At 40.1% G+C, this 20,945-nt stretch overlaps 1 protein-coding gene across 1 annotated transcript in view; it reads left to right on the top strand.

The window, feature by feature from the left end:
* The window catches only part of TTC21B (tetratricopeptide repeat domain 21B), a 3,240,027-nt gene that overhangs the window by 2,071,566 nt on the left and 1,147,516 nt on the right, over positions 1-20,945 (top strand). The window contains exon 20 of the mRNA XM_044075355.1: positions 15,720-16,007. Within this exon, the coding sequence (XP_043931290.1) occupies positions 15,720-16,007 (288 nt within the window). The remainder of the gene's footprint in view (positions 1-15,719; positions 16,008-20,945) is intronic.

Below are 20,945 nucleotides of genomic sequence, written 5' to 3'. Positions count from 1 at the left end.
TACATCTTTAATGATAGTGTTTTGGAAAAGGGCAGAGAGTCCATTCTTGTTACTGGGGGTGTTTTTTTGGGGGGCTGAATGCTAGGCGTTTAGTTTTATTGGGGTTTAGAGCACGGTGGTTATTGGAGCAGAAATGTGCTGAAACTAAGAAAACAATTAGTAATGCTGTAGGTAAGTAGAGGGGGGAGCTAGTGTTATAGTTAGGAAGATAGACTGGCAATGAGAAATGGGAGTGTTATCACTAGTTTGAGCCAACTCACCTATGGAGGGGAATAAAATTTTAGAAGCTATTTGCAAGGTATAGAACACAATTAGGGAGACGCCTAACAGACTGTTAGAGGTGGGAAGTAGGGCTGCTGTGATACTAGGTTTGGCGATGGGCTTTTGGACTTACTACAAGATACTACTAATAAAAGCAATATAAACATACATTGAAATATAGGCATTTTACTTTACTCTGTCTGGGTTGTGATCACAAGCTGGATGAGGATTTGGTGCAGTTGAGGAAGGTTCTGTCAGCTTTGGACACAGGGATTGCGTGCTTAAAAGAAAAGACAGTAAAGTTGAGTAATAGGGAATGTGAACATGGTATGAGAGCAGGAGAGCAAAGCAGCTATGTAGGTAAGGACGCAGAGTGAAGTGCAAATAGATGGAAGGAGAAGGGGATGCCCAGAAGAGTGTAGAGCTGAAAGATGAAGGAAATAGGAGAGTGGAAGAGGGTAGCAGAAGACAGTGAAGACGTTAGGTTTTAGAGGGAAAGAAAAAACAGATTCCAAGGGGGAATGTTAGTTGACTACAGAATGGAAAGAAAAACAGATAGTGCAATTCCTGAGCAACAAGTGGAAATAAAGCTTATATCAGAAGCAATTAAGGCAGGAAATATACCTACTAATGCAAATATTGACAACCAAATACAAAACTTTGCACACAGGTTTTAGAGCTAGGACTACAGTTATTCATAACTCGTATATAAAGTCTGCCATACGAGTTATACAACTACAGAGATATTCACAACTCAAGTTTGCACCTTTTCATACAAGTTATGTAACTATACTTGCAGATGTTCACAGCACAAATATGTATCCTATTAAACCGATGTACAGCTGAGAAGCAGATATTCGCAAGTCAAGTGTATAATTCTCAACTAGATTGTATAGATGAATGCAGATCTTCACAATTTTAACATATAATTGCTAAACAGGTTAAGTAGCAGAACTGCAGATATTAACAGTGCAAGTGTATAGCTTTATAAAGAGGTTCTAAAGGTAAGAAAGCAAGTATTCACTATTCAGATATAGAGCTGTGTATGCATAACATAATAAGGGAGCACAATACAAATAGCTACAAACTTAACCATGTGTATATAGAGTGAACCTGCCAGATTAACACTAGTCCCACTTCAATTTGCTCTGCGATACAGAACCAGCCTTCCACAAGCAACTTGTGTAGCAAAAAGAAAGCAGACTTTAATACCACAACACAAATTTAGTGGAACATGCCCGGGCAGTTGGTGTTCAATCTCCTGAGTCCGTTCTTAGGAATCATTATGAATACAAAAGCTAATATGAAGTATTAAATTACCTTGCTGGCTGCTAGACACTATAGCAACCTATCACATTAAAATTTGCAGTAAAAACAGCAGTTAGATAAGCATTTGTAGCTAAGCACACCACCAAGAACCAAGCGCAGCAAGTGTATTGGGAGAGGGATAGTTTAAGATGGTGTGAATCCCTTGTTTGTCATTTTAAGTGCTGCAAGGCATGCAGGGAGGAGCATAATGAAAGTAAAGGCGCAGAGAAAGTGAGACAAACCATCCTGTGTGTGGCTATACTAAAAGCAGGAGCAAAAATGTGCCGAAACTAAGAAAACGGTCAGTAATGCTGTAGGTAAATAGAGGCGGGAGCTAGTGTTATATATGGAAAGAGAGACTGGCAACTAGTTTATGTAAGAGAGAAATGGGAGTGTTATCGCTGGTTTGAGCCAAATTACCTGTGGAGGGGAGTAAAATTATAGAAGCTATTTGCAAGGTATAGAACACAATTAGGGAGACAACTAAGAGTGTTAGAGATGGGAAGTAGTAGGGCTGCCGTGATACTAGGTTTGACGTGCTTTCGGCCTTATTACAAGATGCTAGTAGTAAAAGCAATATAAACATACATTGAAATGCAGGCATTTTACTTTGATCTGTTTGTCTGAGTTGTGGTCATGAGTGGATGAAGTTTTGGTGCAGTCGAGGAAGGTTTTGTCATCTTTGGACAAGGGGACTGCTTGCTTGCCGGCTGCTAGGCACTATAGCAGCCTGTTGTGGTAAAATTTGCAATAAGAACTAGTAAAAACAGCAGTTAGCTAAGCAATTGCAGCTAAACACACACCACGAGACCGAAGCACAGTGAGTGAATCAGGAGAGGGATATTTATAATTAGTTGAAATGTGTTTGCAGTAACTTCATTACAAATATTTTCAACCAAGTCCCTAGGGTAGTTCCTTTAAGTAAAACATCAGCTTTAATCTTTCCATTTCTAACTTCAATATTCCATCCTCCCATACAAGCCTAGATATTTTTACCATTTGCCCTTCTATTAAATTTCTCTTCTGCCACACAGGGTGGCTGCTGTTGTAATGTAAGTACGTGTCAGAGAAGGTTTCTCTCCTAAAAATGTACTTCACATTTTTGATGTAAATTATTTTCCTTTATAGTTTTGTCATATTACATTAACCTTTCTTAACTGTATTTTGATGTAAAACTTATAAATTAAGTTGTTTGGTTAATATATTCCAAAAATTCACTAAACTTATCAATATTCACTCTCCACATTAAAAATATGTCATCCAAGACCTGAAGTATTTGAAAATGCACTGGTTGTATACTGAGGGCAATGCATAATTAGTTTCTCACCACTGCAAAACTATGCTTGTGAAAACTGGAGCTGCTGCCACCCCCATTGCTATACCTTTTGTTTGTTTATAGTACTCCTCAAAGTATACAAAATTATTACATAAAACCATTTCCATAAATAGAGGTAGCACATTAATCTCCTTGTGAGTCATGTCACTTGCCTGAAACAGAGCTTTGTAAAAAACATTGTAAACTAATGTCATGTGATATGATATTACAAGGAATAGATCTGATATTGTCAGTTTTTAATTTCGTCCTCTCATATGGATTTGGATCTGATCCATCAAATTTGACTCTGCCATTGCTAAGCTTGTGGCAACCAAAAAACTCTGGACACCTCCCCTTATGCATAATGCACCTCTCCTTATTACGTCAGATCTGATTTGCAGTTTCGTGAAGTCGTGTGACAAACGTTCTGCTCTTGGATAGTCAGGTGATATTTACAATTTTTCTTGCAATCCTTTGTCTTTAATTGTTGGTAGTGCAATTAGTTTTCCCGCTCTCCTCTTTATTCTGAACCCTGTTTTTCCCAGCAGTAACCATTTTTCTATTAGGTTACTTTTCTTTCTACTATCATTAGTAGCCCCCTCCCTTTCTCTTCCTGTAAAAAAAAAAAATAAAATAAAAAAGCTTTTTCTTTCTTATCCCTGTGAGGATTCACTTTTTGTGCGTGCATGAGTGTGTGAGATCTCTTCCATGTTTTATTTTTCTAAATGGCCAAGAAACAAGATAAGCCAGCAGGCTTTAAAAAATGTACAAAGTGCGTTCCCAGAATTGCATTCAGTAACTTGCACTACTTGTATGTCTACTGCCTGGGTTCCCTCCATCTGCAGAAAGACTGGTATTTGTCACTCTTTTATCCGCAGGGCCCTGGTTGAAAGAAGAAATAAACTTATTTTGAGGGGTGTGTTACTGTTGTTCTTTGGTGAGACCATTCCTGGTAGTGACTCCAAATCTGTGGCTAAATCTAAGTCATCTCATTCAAGCCCTGCTTCTTCCCACAAAAGTTCATATAGAAGGAAGAAGAGACCTTCCTCGGCTCCAACAGATTCCACAGAGCCAAGATCTAAAACTTCCAAACCTGCTAATTCAGTAGCTTGGTTGGAGCCTTTGGCGCCAAGCACCTCTTTATCAGATCCGGCTTCTTCAGCTCTGAGTCTGTTGGGAAACAATAAGTTGAAGCCAGTGCGGTTGGATCCAGCCTCCAGCCCCTTTATACCCATTGTATCCCTGTCAAGGACTTGGTACTCCCCATCTATAGACCCTGTGCCTCTGAGCATACCATCTCCTTTCCTGAGCAGGTCGAAGTGTCCTTTGGCGTCCACTTCCCATTCTGCCAGAAACCTTACAGAAGAAGATGTGGAACAGATGATCCAGATAATTTTGTGGGTGCAGAGCATTACTAAGCCCCCCCTCTGCTCCATCCCAATCTGTCCAAGGTTTATTGAAGCTGTCCACTCCCCCTATGATTCCTCATCCAACTTCAGAACAGGGCTCGGAGACATTGTATCTGATATGCCTGGTGTCTTCCAGCTCAAATCTGAGGATCTCCTTTTCTTTGGATCAGACCTTTGCTCCAGAGCTCTTTGGCTCTCGGAGCTGTAAGCAAGCCTTGCAGACTATGAGTGCATTCTGCTCCCAGACCTTCTGAGCAGTCTGTGCACCTCAGGGCTTCTGCACAGGTGAGCTTGGCACTGGTGTCTAACCTAGGGGAGCTGTCTTCCGCGCTGGAGAGGACTCCATCCCACAGGCATAGCTTGTCGGAGCAGGAGTCCCTTTCCACTCAGGAGAAGTCAGCCTTTGGGGCTCTGGAGAGAGCTATAGCTGCCACTGCAACGAGGAAGTCACCTCCCTCCTCGGATTCTAAGCCCCATCTATGCTCCCTCCACACAATTTCTGACCAGGACATTTCACAGGGACAGCAGGACCTTAGGCTCCACGATACCAGCCGAGGTATCCTTGCCGCTTCTGATACCTCCCCAGAGTATCTCTCTGAGGAGGCTCCTCAAAAGCGGTCTTGCAAGAGGAAGCTTTTGGACTCCACCCAGGAGTCAGCCACGGAAGATTCTGATCTCGATGAGGGGTAAGGAGCCCCACGGTCACCTCCTGATGGTTTCCTTTGGTGACATCTTGGAAATTTTAAAACAGAGAGGTGACTGACAGTCCAGTAATCCTTTACCTGAGGAGTTGGTGTACCTGGCATTCTTTGGATTCCGACCTTTTTACCTCATGGGTCACTTTGCCCACTGATGAGCTCATAGAATTGAGCTCTCAGTGAGCGTGGGAGAGCCCAGATTACATCTAACCAATCCCCCAGACCAAACAAGATAATCACCCCTCCTGCTGATAAGAAGTTTTGGACAAAAGGAATTGCAGTAGATGCCGTGGCTGTGGCTGCAGCTACCAAAAAGGGACTTTCAGAGGAGAGTTCCACTATTCATCCTCGTAGTAAGGATTCCAGGACAATGGATAGATGTGGGAAGTGAGTTTTTTTCTTCAGCGACTTTTGCCTTCTGATCACTTAACTACCTTTCCCATTTCAGTAGCTTTCAAAGTGATCTGATCAAGGAGCTGTCATATACTCTTGAGAGAGCCGTAGCTGAGGGAGCCTGAGAAAAGGTTGCTTCCCAACTGGCAACCCTACATTCTTTAGCTAACTCTTCCATGATGCTCACCGTGCATGCAGCTGAGGAAATGAGCAGAGTGGTGGGTTCCTGCATATCTGTGAGGAGGCATGCCTGGATGTGCCTGTGCGACTTTGCGGAGCCTTTTAAGTCTTCGTTTGTCAATGCTCCTTTTCACGGCACATCATTTATTGGTCCCAAGGTCAAAGATATGTTATCCTGGTGTGAAAAGAATGGTAAGACCCTTTCTGCAGTGGGCATACATTTTTCTACCCCTGAGAGACCTTGCCAAAAGGGTTAGAGAGGTGGTGGTAAAATGTGGTTCAGGAAATCACAAGGGTCTTACCAGGACACGTGGGAGAGAGTTCCCCCTGGGGCAGAGGGGGGACCAATTCCAGAAGACGCCACCCTTGCAGCAGAGGAGGCCTGCAGAACCAAGGGACCTGCGACCCCTTCTTAGGGAAACTTTTCCAGCACTCCTGAAAGGAGGCCTGATTGCCTTCCTCTGGAGACAGTCAGGGGTCGACTACCCCATGCACAGGAGAGCCTTGCTAAAAATAATCACCAATATATGGGTGCAGAGGATAATATCCAGAGGTTATCTAATCTCTTTTTCCCACCAGCCCCCCCCCCCGGAAAAGAAATATCCCAGATGTGCCAAACAGTCAAAGGGAGCAAGCAGTTATTCAAATTCAAAAACTACGGGACAAAAGAGTTATCCAAGATGTCCCCCCAGACCAAAGAGGATTCTGAATTTACTCAAGGTTCTTTTTAGTTCCAAAGAAAACATGGGACTGAAGACCAGTTCTTGATCTCAGCAGATTAAACAAGTCAGTTCGATGCCACAAGTCACGATAAACATTATACTTCCTGTTTTGGAATAGGACGATTGCATGTGCTCCATAGACCTTTAGGATGTGTGCTACCATATAAAGATGGACAGCCAATCCAGACGGCACCTACATTTCTGGCTGAGAGCCAGTCATTACCAGTTCAGAGCACTGCCCTTTTGTATCGCTACTGTCCCCAGAGTGTTCATGAAATGCATGACAGTGTTAGCGTCTCACCTGAGATGACAAGGATTCCGTGTGTTTCCCTATTTGGATAACAGGCTCATTTCCACCTTGACCAGGCATCTACTTATCTGAGCAAGAGACTATTATCCAAATCTGTACAGAGCTAGTTATAACCATAAATTATGAGAAATCTCACTTGGACCCTTCTCACTGGAGTTTATAGAAGCAGTTCTGGGCATGACTCAGATGATTACAAAACTTCATCCCTCCAGAGTGGTGACACTCAGATGCCAAGCAGATTGCTCCAGAACAAGAAGATAGCTGCCCATCATGCCTTACAGGCTCTAAGTTCAATAGCTGCAGCTATAGTCTTGGTTCCACTGGCAAGATTCCACATGAGAATGCTACAGTGGCTTCTGATTACCCAGTGGTCAGTTATCCACCAACTGATGTCTTCCCAAATTCTTATTACGGACACCTACAAAAGAGCCCTGTGATGGATTCATTTCACCCAGTTAACACAAGGTCAACCCTTTTGTTCCCCCACAACCTCAGGCAACATTGACCACTGACACTTCCCAGATAGGGTGGGGTGGGCATTATCTGGGGAAGATGATCCAAGGCACCTGGTCTGCCGATGAGGCCAGTTTGCACATAAACATCCTGGAGATGAGGGCAGTGCTTCTAGCACTGCAGGCCTTTCAGGCTGCTCTCCCTGTGGGAACAGTGGCAATTCAATCAGATGTCTGCGGTCTGGTTCATAAACAAGCAAGGAGGAACCGCATCATACCCTCTGTGTTGAGAAGTACTCAGTGTGTGACAATGGGCAATCTTGTCTGACCATTTTCATGTAGTTACACACATCCCAGGAAAGTCCAGTGTGATAGCAGACAAGTTGAGCAGATCCATTTTCATGCCTCACAAGTGGTCCCTCAACCAGAAAGTTGTGGAAGAAATTTTCCACAGATGGGACAAGCCTTGCTGCTACCTCTTTGGATCCTCTCTGAACAACAAATGCAGTAGATACTTTGACCCTAATCTCCCCAGCAGGGGATCCCCAAGGGATGCTCTCAGACATGATTGGCCTCCTGTATGCCTTTCCCCTACCCCCTTGATCCCCAAATTTCTTCAGAAAACAAACAGGTTGAAGAGAACAGTAATCCTCATTGCCCCATTTTGGCCTCGACAGATCTGGTTTCCCTTCCTCTGCCCTCATCTACAGAAGAATCCCTGGATTCTGGAACCCACTCAGAACCTCCTGTCACACCCAACAGGAATGATTCATCCCAGCATTTCCAACCTCAAGCTGACAGCTTAGTTCCTCCAATTCCATTGATAGCCAGGCAGCTTATACTATCGTCCCCAGTCCACCATATTTTGCTATCCTCCCATAAGCCATCCACTCAAAAACATTATAGGAGCAAATGGAAGAGGTTTGTAATCTGGCTCAACAACAAAATGTAGATCCCTTCACAGCACGTATCTACTCTGTTCTAGAATTCTTGGCTCACCTTTTTGATAATGGAGCAGCTGCCTCTACAATTAAAGTGCAATTAGCAGCTATCTCTGATTTTTGCATTGGGAAAGATAACTCATCTCTGACTTCCCACAAACTTTGCAAAGCCATCTTCAAATGGACCCTATTACTAAGGCCACCTCATAAAGATCCCTCTCCTCCATGGGACCTAAACTTGGTACCATGTTTTATTGTTTAGCCCCCATTTGATCCTACAGTGACACAATGCCATATTTTTGTGTTGGAAGACCATCTTCCTGGTGGCCATTACATCTGCAAGAAGAATATCAGAAATTCAAGACTCATCTTCCCAACCTCCGTACCTTATTTTTCATAAAGACAGAGTTTCCTTGCGAACCAACTCCTCCTTTCTACCTAAATTTGTTTTAGAGACAAATAGCAATCAAACAATTAATTTGCCATTTTTCTTTAACTTCAGCAACAAAGGTGAATACGTACTGCATTTGATGGATGTCCATAGGCAATTACGTTTTTATTTGCACAGGACAAAAGATTTTAGGAAGGCAAGTCAGTTGTTATTTGCTTCGCAGATCCTAAGAAAGGTCTACCAGTATCCAAAGTTACTTTAGCAAAAAATGCTCTCTGATTGCATTTTGCTCATTTACACTAAACAAGGTATAGAGCTTCCAAACCTGTTAGAGCTCACTCAGCCAGGGCAGTGCCACTTCGGCAGTTTTTCAGGCTAATGCATCCATGGACAAAATTTGTGCAGCGGCCACATGGGCTAATCGTCATACTTTTATCACTCATTAGAAATTGGATTTGGTCTCCAGGGGACAAGTCTCCATTGGTTCGATGGTTCTGAGAAACATCCTTCCATGAGTCCTCCCAGGATAAAGGTAACTAGGGACTCTGTCCCATATGCGAGGACAAAATGAAAAATTGACAATATCAGATAAAGAAGTTATGCACTCACCATAATATTCCATCTGTATTGTTGATTTTTCAATTCTCCTCACATCCTCTCCCTCCAAGCTACCAACCCTTTGCTTCTAGTAGAGCGAGAAGCATAATTTTATTGCTTAGGTTATTTTTCTCCATATTCCAGAAAGGGTGTCCTTATGGGCCTTTATCATGTAAAACTTTTCTCCATTTCGCGATAGTCTTAGCAAACAAGACCTGAGGTAACAAGGCAAGGTGCATTATGGGTAAGGGGAGGTGAGGTGTCCAAGAGCTTTTTAGTTGCCATGAGGTTAGTAACGTCCGAGATTGATCCAATGGATTAAATCTAAACCCATATGTGAGGAGAAATGAAAAATCAGCAATACAGATGAAATGTTATGGTGAATACGTAACTTTGTTTTTACATCAGTCCCAGCCAATACCGTACCTTCATAAAATTTTCTTAAGAAAGTGCTATGAGTCAATCAACATATGTTTTTTATCTTTAAAAATTGCAAATTCTTTTAACATAAAATCAACACATTTGGCTAAAGTTTCCATCTCGGACCCACACACTGCCACAGTTGGCCATAAAGTTGAGTCTTTTACATTATTGTGCACTTTTGGAATGCCAAATAGGTATAGAACCAGCTTTTCAACTATCAATTACTTTATAATTGTATTGGAAAAGTTTTGTAAGCAACTGTGTTCAATAGCGTATAAATTCTGCAAAAAGAAATATTGACCTCATTTAATAATGCAGTTACAAAATAAACCCCATTATGTAAGTATTGTAGCAGTTTATGGAAGCACATATAATCTATTATTACCACCCCGCCCCTTTATTTGGCTTCATAAGACAAATTGTACAGTTATTCCTCAGTTCATTCAACAACTTTTTTGTCATCAGTTGTCAAATTATAAAACTTCTCATTATTTTAAATTGTATTTCAATGTCTGCCTAATGTCTTGTTCACGTAATTTTTCATATAGTGCTATGGGGTGCTAAAGGTGGGTTAAATTTACTTTTACAAGAAAGTTCATGGTCACACATCCCATTTGATGGTCTTGAGCTAAAATAAGTCAAGGTTCAACTTTCTTGTGTTTAAATTTAATTCATTTTCATTATCCACCAGACTTAAACCACAGGTGGGTACAAAGGCAAATCCTTTTGATGATAATTCTCTGTAAATTGGAGTAGTTTCTAAATGAGTATAATTAAATATTTTAAACCCCCATAATCAAGTGCAGCACCTTTATTAAGATTAATGTCCTCTTCTTCCTCTGCCCTGTCGTCTTTGGGAAATCCCCTGTTGTCTGTGGAAATCTTTGCCCCCTCTGCTAATTGTTCTTACAAACATAGGGGACTTGTTTCTCTACTGGGGTATTGTTTTCCACTCAGTTCTTCTCCATCAACTGGGATGATCATTTGACAGGCTTGGACACAGTTAAAAAAACCATGACTAGTTTGTTCCCATTGAGTAATGTTTTAATCCACTATAAAATTAGAAGACTTGACATCATAAAATGAATTCTTCCAATTGATATTCTTCGGGATGCGGTATGCTTTCTTAGTATTATATTCATTCTCATCCAGTTTAAGTTTTAATTGATAACTATTTGAAATGTCAAGACCCATTAGAGGGAGTCACAAAATACAGAGACTGAATGGCATGAAAGAATAGACTTAAATATACTAAGTCTGAGATGCTATTTCTGAGAATATTTCCTTTTCTCCGAGGTACGCCAGTATCAGAGTTGGTGTATATATGTTTGCGAGGTGTGGGGGTTTAGGGGAAGGCTTGCATCCCTGCAAAAAGAAGTTTTAAGGAGAAGACCAATTTTCAAGATTTGCTCTTCTCTTGGTTGTTGGTCTTTTTTTCAGCTTTTTGCACTCTGCATTTTGAGTGCCGACATTTCAATAGGGAACCGTATTAATTCCTTACTTTTATGAACATTTTCAGTGTTTCTTGACCGTCTTGTTATAAAGTTCTTTATATGAAGGGGACAGTGCCTGTATAGCAGAGTGAAAATGCAGCACTTTCGAGCTCTGCAGTAACTTAAAATTTTCTCTGGAAAAATTATAAAACAAACATTTCTTCACAGAAAATCTTACAAATACATGGACTACATTGTTGTTGAATTTTGTGAAAGTATTCCAAAATTTTCCTGTCAGAATACTTTGGATACTTACCAGATTGTTGAAAAGATGAGTGCTCCTGACTAAAGGAGGACATACAGCAGGTAATTTTCCCTGCAATAGTAAGAATACACATGTACCAGATGTAGAATATTCAACTCTAGTGAAGAAGCAACTTCTTTTGTAAAGAATAGCAATGTGATGATCATAACACAAGAGATGGACTTGCTCTTTCCTACCTTAAAAGAGATCCACAGACAAAGCTTAATGGACTGACTTAAGAAACAAAAGACTGGACACTTATTCTAACAAGTTTCTGAAGATTTTGCAGATAAGTGAATTGAAAATGTAGACTTCTCTTACTGACCTTTAGGGACATGTGTCATGTTCTATTATACACTTAAAAAAAAGTAACATCATTTAGAGCAAATATAGATTACTTGTTCTTGTGAACATATTTAAATTGTGATATTTTTGTTATACAAAAAGAATATAAACAGTGTAATATATAATAGAAATATTTATAACTAACACTAGTGCTTAAACATATTGCTTCTAAAAGAAAAAGGTAAAATGAAATTCCTGTATTCAAAATGCAAGTATTAGTATAATATTTTTCTTTTTAAAATGTTTTCTGTTTTACTAGCATATTGATTTTTGATTCTGGTTGCAAAATTTATACTTGGAATGAATTGAAAGAGATATGTTTGGGAATCAATTTTTACATGTGAGAGGGGATACTATGAAGCATGATTTTTTTATTATATATACATATATGCAAAATTACTGTTTTTTTTTCTCTTGTTTCTTGATACCTCTCCTCTCATTCTTGAATTTTCTATGCTCTCTTCCTTACTGCTTTTGGTACATGCCTAAAGATTAAAGTGCCTCTAAGTGACTGGCTGATTTGTAGGTGAACATGGCACAGATTTTCCTAGGGACTGGGCACTTTACCTTTAAAGTAGCTGAAATGAAATCTATTGGTGCTCTGATTGATAATCTCTGCTTTTCTGATGTCATTTATATTAATTTCTCAACTGATGGGTCTCAGATCTGACCTCTGATCTGGCTTTGCAGCTTGCACTTAAACTTTCAGGTCCAACTCTCAAGCAGCTGCCTTTACCCACAATGCCTCAGAACCCTTTAAAATCTCAGATCTCATTTGCTGCTGCTTTGCTTCAGACGTGGATCCTGCTCTCATGAGCTTATAGGGTGTTTCAGTAGACTTTTTGAGAGTGTAATTAACTTAATTTTTATTACCTTTGGCTGTGCTATCATAGTTTCTGTATCACCCTTCCTCCCTTTTAGAGTTTTGGGTTTCTAGCATTAGTCTTTTTTTTTTTTTCTTACCCATTTTTCTAGGGTACTTGTTACCATTATTGGTACTGGTTTCCTTTCTTTCCCCCTTTTTTTGCTACCCACTCATAGCGTTTTTTTTTTTTTTTTTGCATACCATCGCTGGTATTTTCTTTTTTTTTTTGTCTGTAATTGTTCTTATAACCAAAAAAAAAAATAAATATATATATATATATATATATATATATATGTTTTTGTTCCATCTACCATGGCTGAAAAAACCTACAGAATTTAAAAAGTGCATTTTCTGTGGGCATAAGATACAACAGGGAGTGCATATACTGTTTGGGAGGGACCCACCTTGAAACTCCATGCTCCATTTATGCTGGGTTTAACTCTCAGGCCTTGTATGATCACCACAATAAGCTGGCCTTGAAAGGGTTACTTCTACCTTCTGCTTTATCATCTGCTGCATCTGTTTCAGGGGCTCAAAAGTCTTCATCATAGTCCTGGGAGTATCTCCCAGTCATTCTTCAAAACCTGCTCCTGTCTCAGAGCTGCCAGCCAACACTGTAAAAGATCATAGCAGACTATGTGAACATTTAAATCTCCCAGAACCCAAATACCTCACGTTTCTCCAGGGCCCATTTCCCCATAGCGCCAATCCTTTTTTTTTTTTTTTTTTTTTAACAGGAGATGCCAAAGAGGAAGTTGCATTCCCCCTTCCACATTGTCCTTTGTCTAGTCCTTCCAGAGCCTGTCCAAAGCAGATGTGGATAGGATAATGAAGTTTTTCAGGACTCCGATTCAAATGGGGGTGTTATCAGCTCTGTGTCCCATTGGATCTGTGAACCTCCAACCTATTTCTCATCCACATATTTTTCCTCATCCGATCCGTCTGAATTTGGAGCCCTTGGATCTGAGAATCCCAAGAGTTGATGCGTCGGATCTGAAGGCAGCTTGGTCTTTGACTCCAAATGTTTCCCTCACTCGTTTGGTACTGATCCCCCTAGAGCAGGTCGAGTTGCAGAGCTGAAGCTTTAGCACCAGTTCTGTGGGATGAGTCCAAGTCCAAAGTTGTCAGAGCCATCCCTTCCTTTAGGCACTTTGGTGCTGGATAACTTGGGTCTGACTCCTCCTTTGCAGCAGGATTCCAGGCAGAGTCGGGGCTTGGCAGCACCTGGAGCCAGCAACAGCTCCTCCCAGCCCTTCTGCCTTTTAGGTGATGGAGAGGGCTTTCTCTCATACAAGAGTCCAGTCTACTCTTATTTCTACAGATCCTACCCCTCTTCCACCGTGGGATCCGAGTTCTGAGCCTCACCATCCTATCCCGCAGAGACAGCCAAGCCCATTCAACCTTCCAGGCAGTTCCTCTGTAGGAACTTCCTCTGTCTTTCCCATACCTCTGCAGATCATCCCACTGAAGAGGTCATGCAAAAGGAGGTGCATAGATTCCCCTCAGGAATCTCTAACCGAAGACACTGACTTCGGTGAAGGGGAATGGTCTCCAAGGTCTTCACCAGAAGACATCTCCTTTGGAGACATTCTAGAGATCCTTAACCAGAAAGGTGAATGGTCTTCTGATCCCCCTTTCCAGGAGGAGTCAGTGTGCCTAGAAGCCTGCATGACTGGCTCACCTACATCTTGGGTCACCCCCCCCCCCGACTGATTATGCTATAGATGTAGTGTCTCGATGGCATAGAAGGAGCTGGATGCCATAGAGCCCATTCCTCATCTCACCAGAAAATTTCTTGCCTGTCAAAATAAAAAAGAGCTGGCAGAACAGAGCTCTTCAGTCATTCCCCGTAACAGAGAGTCCAGGGCTAATGACTGATTTGGAAAGTTCTTTTGTGCCTTAGCGACTTTTGCTCTTCGGTTGCTTAGTTATTTGGAACACTTCACTAGATTGCAGAGAGATTTGATTAAAGAACTCTCCATATCTCTTCCTGGGTCCATATATGTGGAATGCAAACAGTTATCTTCACAAATGGGAACAGTTCAATCTATTTCTAATGCATTCATGAGTTTAATCTCTCACGCAGCTGAAGGTGCCTCATGGGCAGTGGTCTCGGGTATAGCTGTACGGAGACATGCCTGTATGTGCTTATGCGATTTTGCAGAGCCCTTCAAATCTTAATTCATCAGTGCTTCCTTTGATGGATCTTCTTTGTTTGGCCCAACAGTTAAAGAAACACTACCCTGCAAGATGAGCAATAGGACCTTGTCTGTCATGGAAAGATAGTTTTCTACTCTGCAAAGATGCTTTTCCAGGAATCAGCATGAAATTACAAGAAAAACCTAGCCAAGCTAGAATTTTCACTGTGTAATATCTTAAACCTCCTGTAATAGAGGCCCATGGGATATATGCAAATGACACCCTTAAGGACATTGTGTTTTAGCTATATGGCTTCAACTGTTTATAATTTTTACTTTTTCTTTATAAGTCATTGTGGATGTATTCAGGCCAGTAATGCCAAATGCCACTAGTTGTGGGCATACATGTTTTTTAGCCTTCTTATGATACGTCAGCACAGCATTAAGTGGACTGTTTGGCTACACTTTTGAAACACAGGGTCTTTAAAGCTAGTTGATGCCCATAACAATTAAGGTGTCTGCAAAATATCCCAACTACCATCCAAACCAAAGAGTAAAAAGGTCACACAGTCAAACTAATTAGTAAGAACTGCAGTAAAAAACCTAGCCAAGCTAGAGTTTTTCACTGTATGATGTCTTAAACCTCCTATAATAGAGGCCCATGGGATATATGCAGATGACCCCTTTAAGGACATCGTGTTTCAGCTGACTTTTTACTTTTTATTTATAAGTCCTTTATGAATTGGCACATGCTGTGCCCATTGCTCCTCCCTTAACCTGAAGAAAGTAGTTACTATGAGAAGTAAAAACATTATTGGAGAGGACTAAATCCAGTAACATAGTAATCATAATAATCTTACTATTGGACATCCCTTTCTGTAATAAAAACAATCTCAAGTATTCTATACCCACATCATTAGGTATACTCGTAAATAGAGCTGTAACATCCAGAGTGAGTAAATAGTCTGAGTCCTTTACTTTACTGAGGTATTTCGTAAACCTTGTAAACAATTCATATGCTAACTTAGTTTTAGCATGTTGGAAATCTACCTATGTTTTAGGACATGAAAACTATTCTGAATATATTAGATATTACATGAGATTTGTAGATGATTTTTTTTGGTTTGGAGAGGGGACCTTGCCACCATACGAGAGTTTATTACATATATTAATAGTACTACCACATTTTTAGAACTGACTGATACTGTATCCCTGACTAGAATTGAATTTTTAGATGTGTCAATAAGTAAGGAAGGAGGGAAACTTACAACTGAGGTATTTCGTAAACCTTGTAGGAGGAATAATATACTTCACAGAGACAGTATGCATCCTCCACATGTGTATAAGAATGTTATTAAGAACCAAGCAGCACGTTTTTCAAAAATTACTAGTGATGATTTAATGTTTACAGAAGCTATTAAAAATATGGAGGATGAATTCACAGTTAGAGGCTATCACAAGAGGGAACTTAGTGGGCTTTTTAGCACAGAACGTGATGGGAAGGACAAACCATATATAAACAGTAACATGCCCTCAGCCAGAACTTAAACTTGGTTGACTTTTTCGAGACAGTCACCAAGGCCATTGATGAGGGAAAGGCAGTCCATACAGCCTACCTCGACCTGGCAAAGGCCTTCGACACAATACCCCACTCAGGTATCATCGAAAAACTCATCAGCTTGAATGTAAACCCATACATCACAAGATGGGTTGCAAACTGGCTAAGTGACAGAACCCACAGGGTCAGAGTTGCTGGAGCCATGTCAGACTCAAAGCCTGTCACAAGTGGTGTCCCACAAGGCTCAGTCCTGGGTCCACTCTTGTTCGGCATCTACTTTTCTGAAGTACAAGCAAACACAGGAGGGTTATGGCTGACAAAGTTTGCAGATGACTGCAAACTGGGCGCCATAGTCGAAAACACATCTGACACAGATATCCTCCAGAAGGGCCTCACAGAAACGGATAACTGGTGCCAGAGCCATGGCCTGAAGTTAAACGCCAAAAAATGCATAGTCATACCCTTCGGGAAAAACAAGGTTACCCCTAGCTACCATATAGGTGGCAATCCACTGAGCACAGAAAAAGTCATCAGGGATCTGGGGACCGAAGTTGACAGTAGCCTTTCGTTTGACACTCATGTTGCTAAAGTAGTTAGGAAAACCTTCTATATCGCCCACCTGATCATGAAGGGATTCACATCTAGATCAAGGGAGGTCATCGTCCCCTGTACTCATCACTCATTAGACCTATGATTGAGTACAATGCCCGTTCGAATGTATCTGACCAGACACCTGCTGCAGCTTGAAAGGCCCCAAAAGTTCCTCACCAAAAGGATAAAGGGTCTCAAAATATGTCTTATGCTGCCCGACTGAAAGAACTCCAGCTCTATTCAGTCTCATACCGCTTGCTCAGAGGTGACCTGTGCTTGACATATAAGGCCATGTCAAACCCAGATTTGATGAATATGCTTCACCTCAAAAATCTAGATCCCTCAGAACCACAAGGGCGGAGACTTAAACCTTGACACGGTTATAAATAGAACGTGCTGGAGGGACAGATTCATTACCCAGAGACTCCCTATGCTGTGGAACAAAATCCCGGTACATGTGAGGCAGAGCACCTCGCTGGCCTTGTTCAAGAGGAATCTTGACCAATGGATGGGAGATCGCAGATATACCCCAGGGATTACTTCAGTGTCACTGCTTGACAGAGGCACAGAAAAATGATAGGCATAGTTTTTATTCAAACTAAAGGGGTGGCGAAAGCCACATAACTATGGGCTAGGCTTATAAATGCCCTTGGGCTAATAGCCTAGTATGAACCTATGAACCTATAATGATAATCGTGCTAACACTAGTAAGAGGAGACTAGCAATATATTATACTAACAACAATCCTTTTATAGTTGATATCATTAAAAAACACTGGAACATTCTACAATTAGATGAAAATATTATGAGAATAGTAGGAGACAGACCCTCTTTTAGTTATAAGAACACCAAGTCTCTTAAGAGGTTACTATGTTATAATCATAATAGACATGATGGTTTGATATCACAAAGGAAAGGCACACAAGCATGTCGTACCTGTAATCAGTGCAGTTATATTGAGTTCATGTGAATTTATACATCCAGATACAGGCAAAAGATATGAGTTTACTAAGTATGCCGATTGTAAAACCAGGAACGTGGTTTATTTAACTCAGTGTAATAAATGTCAATGTTTCTATGTAGGCATGACCACTAGAACTCTAAGGGAGCGTATTAGGGAACATATTTATGCCATCAATAAAGAGGATGAGACCAATGCACTAGCTTATCATGTGCTACATAGAGATAGCACACATACCTTTAGTTTCCTAGTATTGGAACATGTCTATAGTACTGAAAGGTTAGGCTGCATACGTAATAATGTGGAGAAGAGAGAGATTAAATGGATACTCAAGTTAGCAGCGGATAGAGGTCATGGCCTTAATGATAAAATTTCTCTGAGACCTTTTTTGGCAGACAGGCCTTTTAAACATAAATAGTAAGTTTTTAAACCCATAAAATTTTATTTTTAAAGGGTTTTATTAGCATGGGTTTTCTTCATGCTTATATTTATATGTTTTTGTATTAAATTTTGATATGCATAGGAACTTTTGTAATTATATATATAAGTTATTCTTTGTATATGTTTTTATGTTGACTAAAGAAATTAAGCAGCACTTACTAGCAACAAAGTGATTCATCTACACTGCATTTCTCTTTTAATAATTAATTGTCTTTGATTGAATGTTATATTGGTTCTCCAATAGGAGCTATTCTGTTATTATATAAAGTTATATTGTAGTGATGGTTAATTAAGTCTGATGAAACGTCCAGGAGACATGAAAGCGCTCACTCATCTTTATTTTGTTGTAATAAAGCTTTTATTCAGATATTGGTTGGCTTCGATTGTCCTGGTGTATCCTCCTTATGTGACTATTGGATTTTCTGGCTATTCATTGGTCAATTCTTTAACATCCTCTATCCTCATTGATAAAATTCACACAGGTTTTCAAAAATTACCTGCTTTATTGGGTACAGTCCAACAAAGTTTGTCAGGGATGCCCTTTTGTGTTTCCACCCTGGTAGCCACAGTAACCACAGATGCCTCCCAGTTGGAGTGAAGAAGCATTTCTTGGGATGAACAGTCCAAGTCAAATGGTCACTAGAAGAGACCAATTTGTATGACTGAAGTAACACACTGGAGTCTGACCACCACAATAAATGGAATAATTTATTTCGGACAAGCGCTTTCACGTGTATCAAACACGCTTCTTCAGATCCTTAACAAAAGTGTTCTGCTGAGCTGTGCTTATATATACACACTGAGTCATTTCTCTTTAATTAAATAATACACTTGATCAATCATTCAATTAAACAAATGAAACAATTTAGAACAATTTAAAACCTTTGCAGCAAGAGCAGCATCAAGCTCCAGATAAAGCAACCCTATATATTTTGCTCAATAAGTTTGTATGAGAAGTTTGCATAAAAACATGACATGAACCATCATAGAAAACGCCCTAAAAAAGCTCCTAGCTATGATTTATGTTAAAAACCATACATTTATTATAGTCCGGTATAAAACAAAGTATGATTTATATGATAGTCTCAAGGTTAGTATATGGAATCAAGCACCTTGACCATGGAATAAAACAGGTACTAAAACTTGTGAGCATATGCAGAATATTAACGCTGACAAGTTACTATCAACAAATACATTCTATCCAATGAGAAACCATATATTCTGTGTATAAATCACATATAAATATATCTCTGAACCAAAAAATGTATGCAACTCATACGAATATAAAAAACTATAAAAACTGTCGTATGAGGAACACAACCGTTGTATTCAACGATCATGTGGTGTAAAACATTAGGACAAATATAAATATAAAAATATAAAAAACTTATATTTGTTGAACCCTCTTCAGATGGAATGAGCAACCTTCTCATGCTTTAATAAATAAAGTGCTTGTGCATATAAATAATATAAAAACGCAGTCAACTTAAGAAACAATTCAAAACTTATATAGGTTAACACAATATACCTCAAAAACAGGTTTGGAGCATAAATAGTAGAAGTTCAGTATGTGCGAATCAATAAATATATGATAAAAATCTAGACAACTGACTGCAAGCATAAGTATAAATGAACATAAAAATTTGTATGTCAGTATCCTAGAGATGAGGGTGGTCCTCTAGTGTTGTAGACCTTTCAGGACTTCCTCCGTCCAGGAGAGATTGCTATCCAGGCAACATGTGCACGGTTTGTTACATCAAATGGCGGAACCTGATCCTATCCCATTTGTAGAGAAGCAATAAGAGCGTGGCAGTGGATGATCTCCAGCTGCTTACTTTTGGCAGTGCACATTCTGGGGAAATCCAATGTGCTAGCAGACAAACTGAGCAGGTCCATTCTGATGGCCTCACAAGTGGTTCTGTCAATCAGTTAGATTTTCCATCGCTGGGATCAACCTTGCTACTTTCTGTTTGCTTCTCCCCACAGCAACAAGTGCAGCAGGTTCTTTGCTCTAATCCCCCTTCCCAGGGTGTCACAGAGAAATGCTGTAGTCCACTTTTGGGCCTCCAGTCTCCTTTACATTTATCCCTCCATACCTCTAATCCCCAGACTTCTACAGAAAGCACTGGTTGAAGAGCAAGGTTATCCTCATTGCCCTCTTTTGGCCTCATCTTGTGGTTCCCCTTTCGTTAGTCTCATCTGCTGTCCACCTTGGATACTGGGCTCCAGTCCAGATCTGATCTCTTATCCCTCCGGGATGACACACCCGGACATTGCAGGCCTCAAATTAACTGCAAGGTTCTGCCAGTTCCTGTAGAGGTTAGACAGCCCAGGCTTTCCTCTCCCATTCAGTTTAAAACGCCATACATTACACAAATACCAGGCCATATAAAAATCCAAATGTCTTTTATTACTGTAACCAGATTGAGTGCTTTCAGCTACAACATATGGCCTTCATCAGAATAAATTTCTTTCTAAACATCCTCATTTTTATAAAAAACATGCACCAATCACAGATACAAAGCAATCAACATGATAATGACCAATTATATCCTAAATCATTAATTACATTTAATTTAAAACATATATCCACTTGTTTTTATAAAACTTTAAAATATTGACTCTGTTTATAAATAAAATGCTGAAACTTAATGTTCCAACCTATGTTATAAAACAGTTTTTTATATATGTATATTAACTTGTGTTGTACTCTTATATTTTATTAGCTTTCTCATGCAACACAGGGGCTATTGAAATGGTTTCATTTAAACCAGGGAGAAACATAGCTGCTGTTTTGAATTGCCACTGAGTTTCCCTCTTCTTCAAGAGATTTTTCCAGTCACCCCCCTGGGGTTAGGCTTGACCTGTTCTTAAATTCCAAATAAAAACTTGTTGAATTGGGAACAGAC

The sequence above is a fragment of the Protopterus annectens genome, chromosome 6.part1 (assembly GCF_019279795.1).
Source record: "Protopterus annectens isolate FY-2018-M chromosome 6.part1, PAN1.0, whole genome shotgun sequence".
NCBI classification, from domain to species: domain Eukaryota; kingdom Metazoa; phylum Chordata; order Ceratodontiformes; family Protopteridae; genus Protopterus; species Protopterus annectens.
Note: the sequence above shows the minus strand (reverse complement) of the source record. Positions and strands in the feature narration are given on the sequence as shown.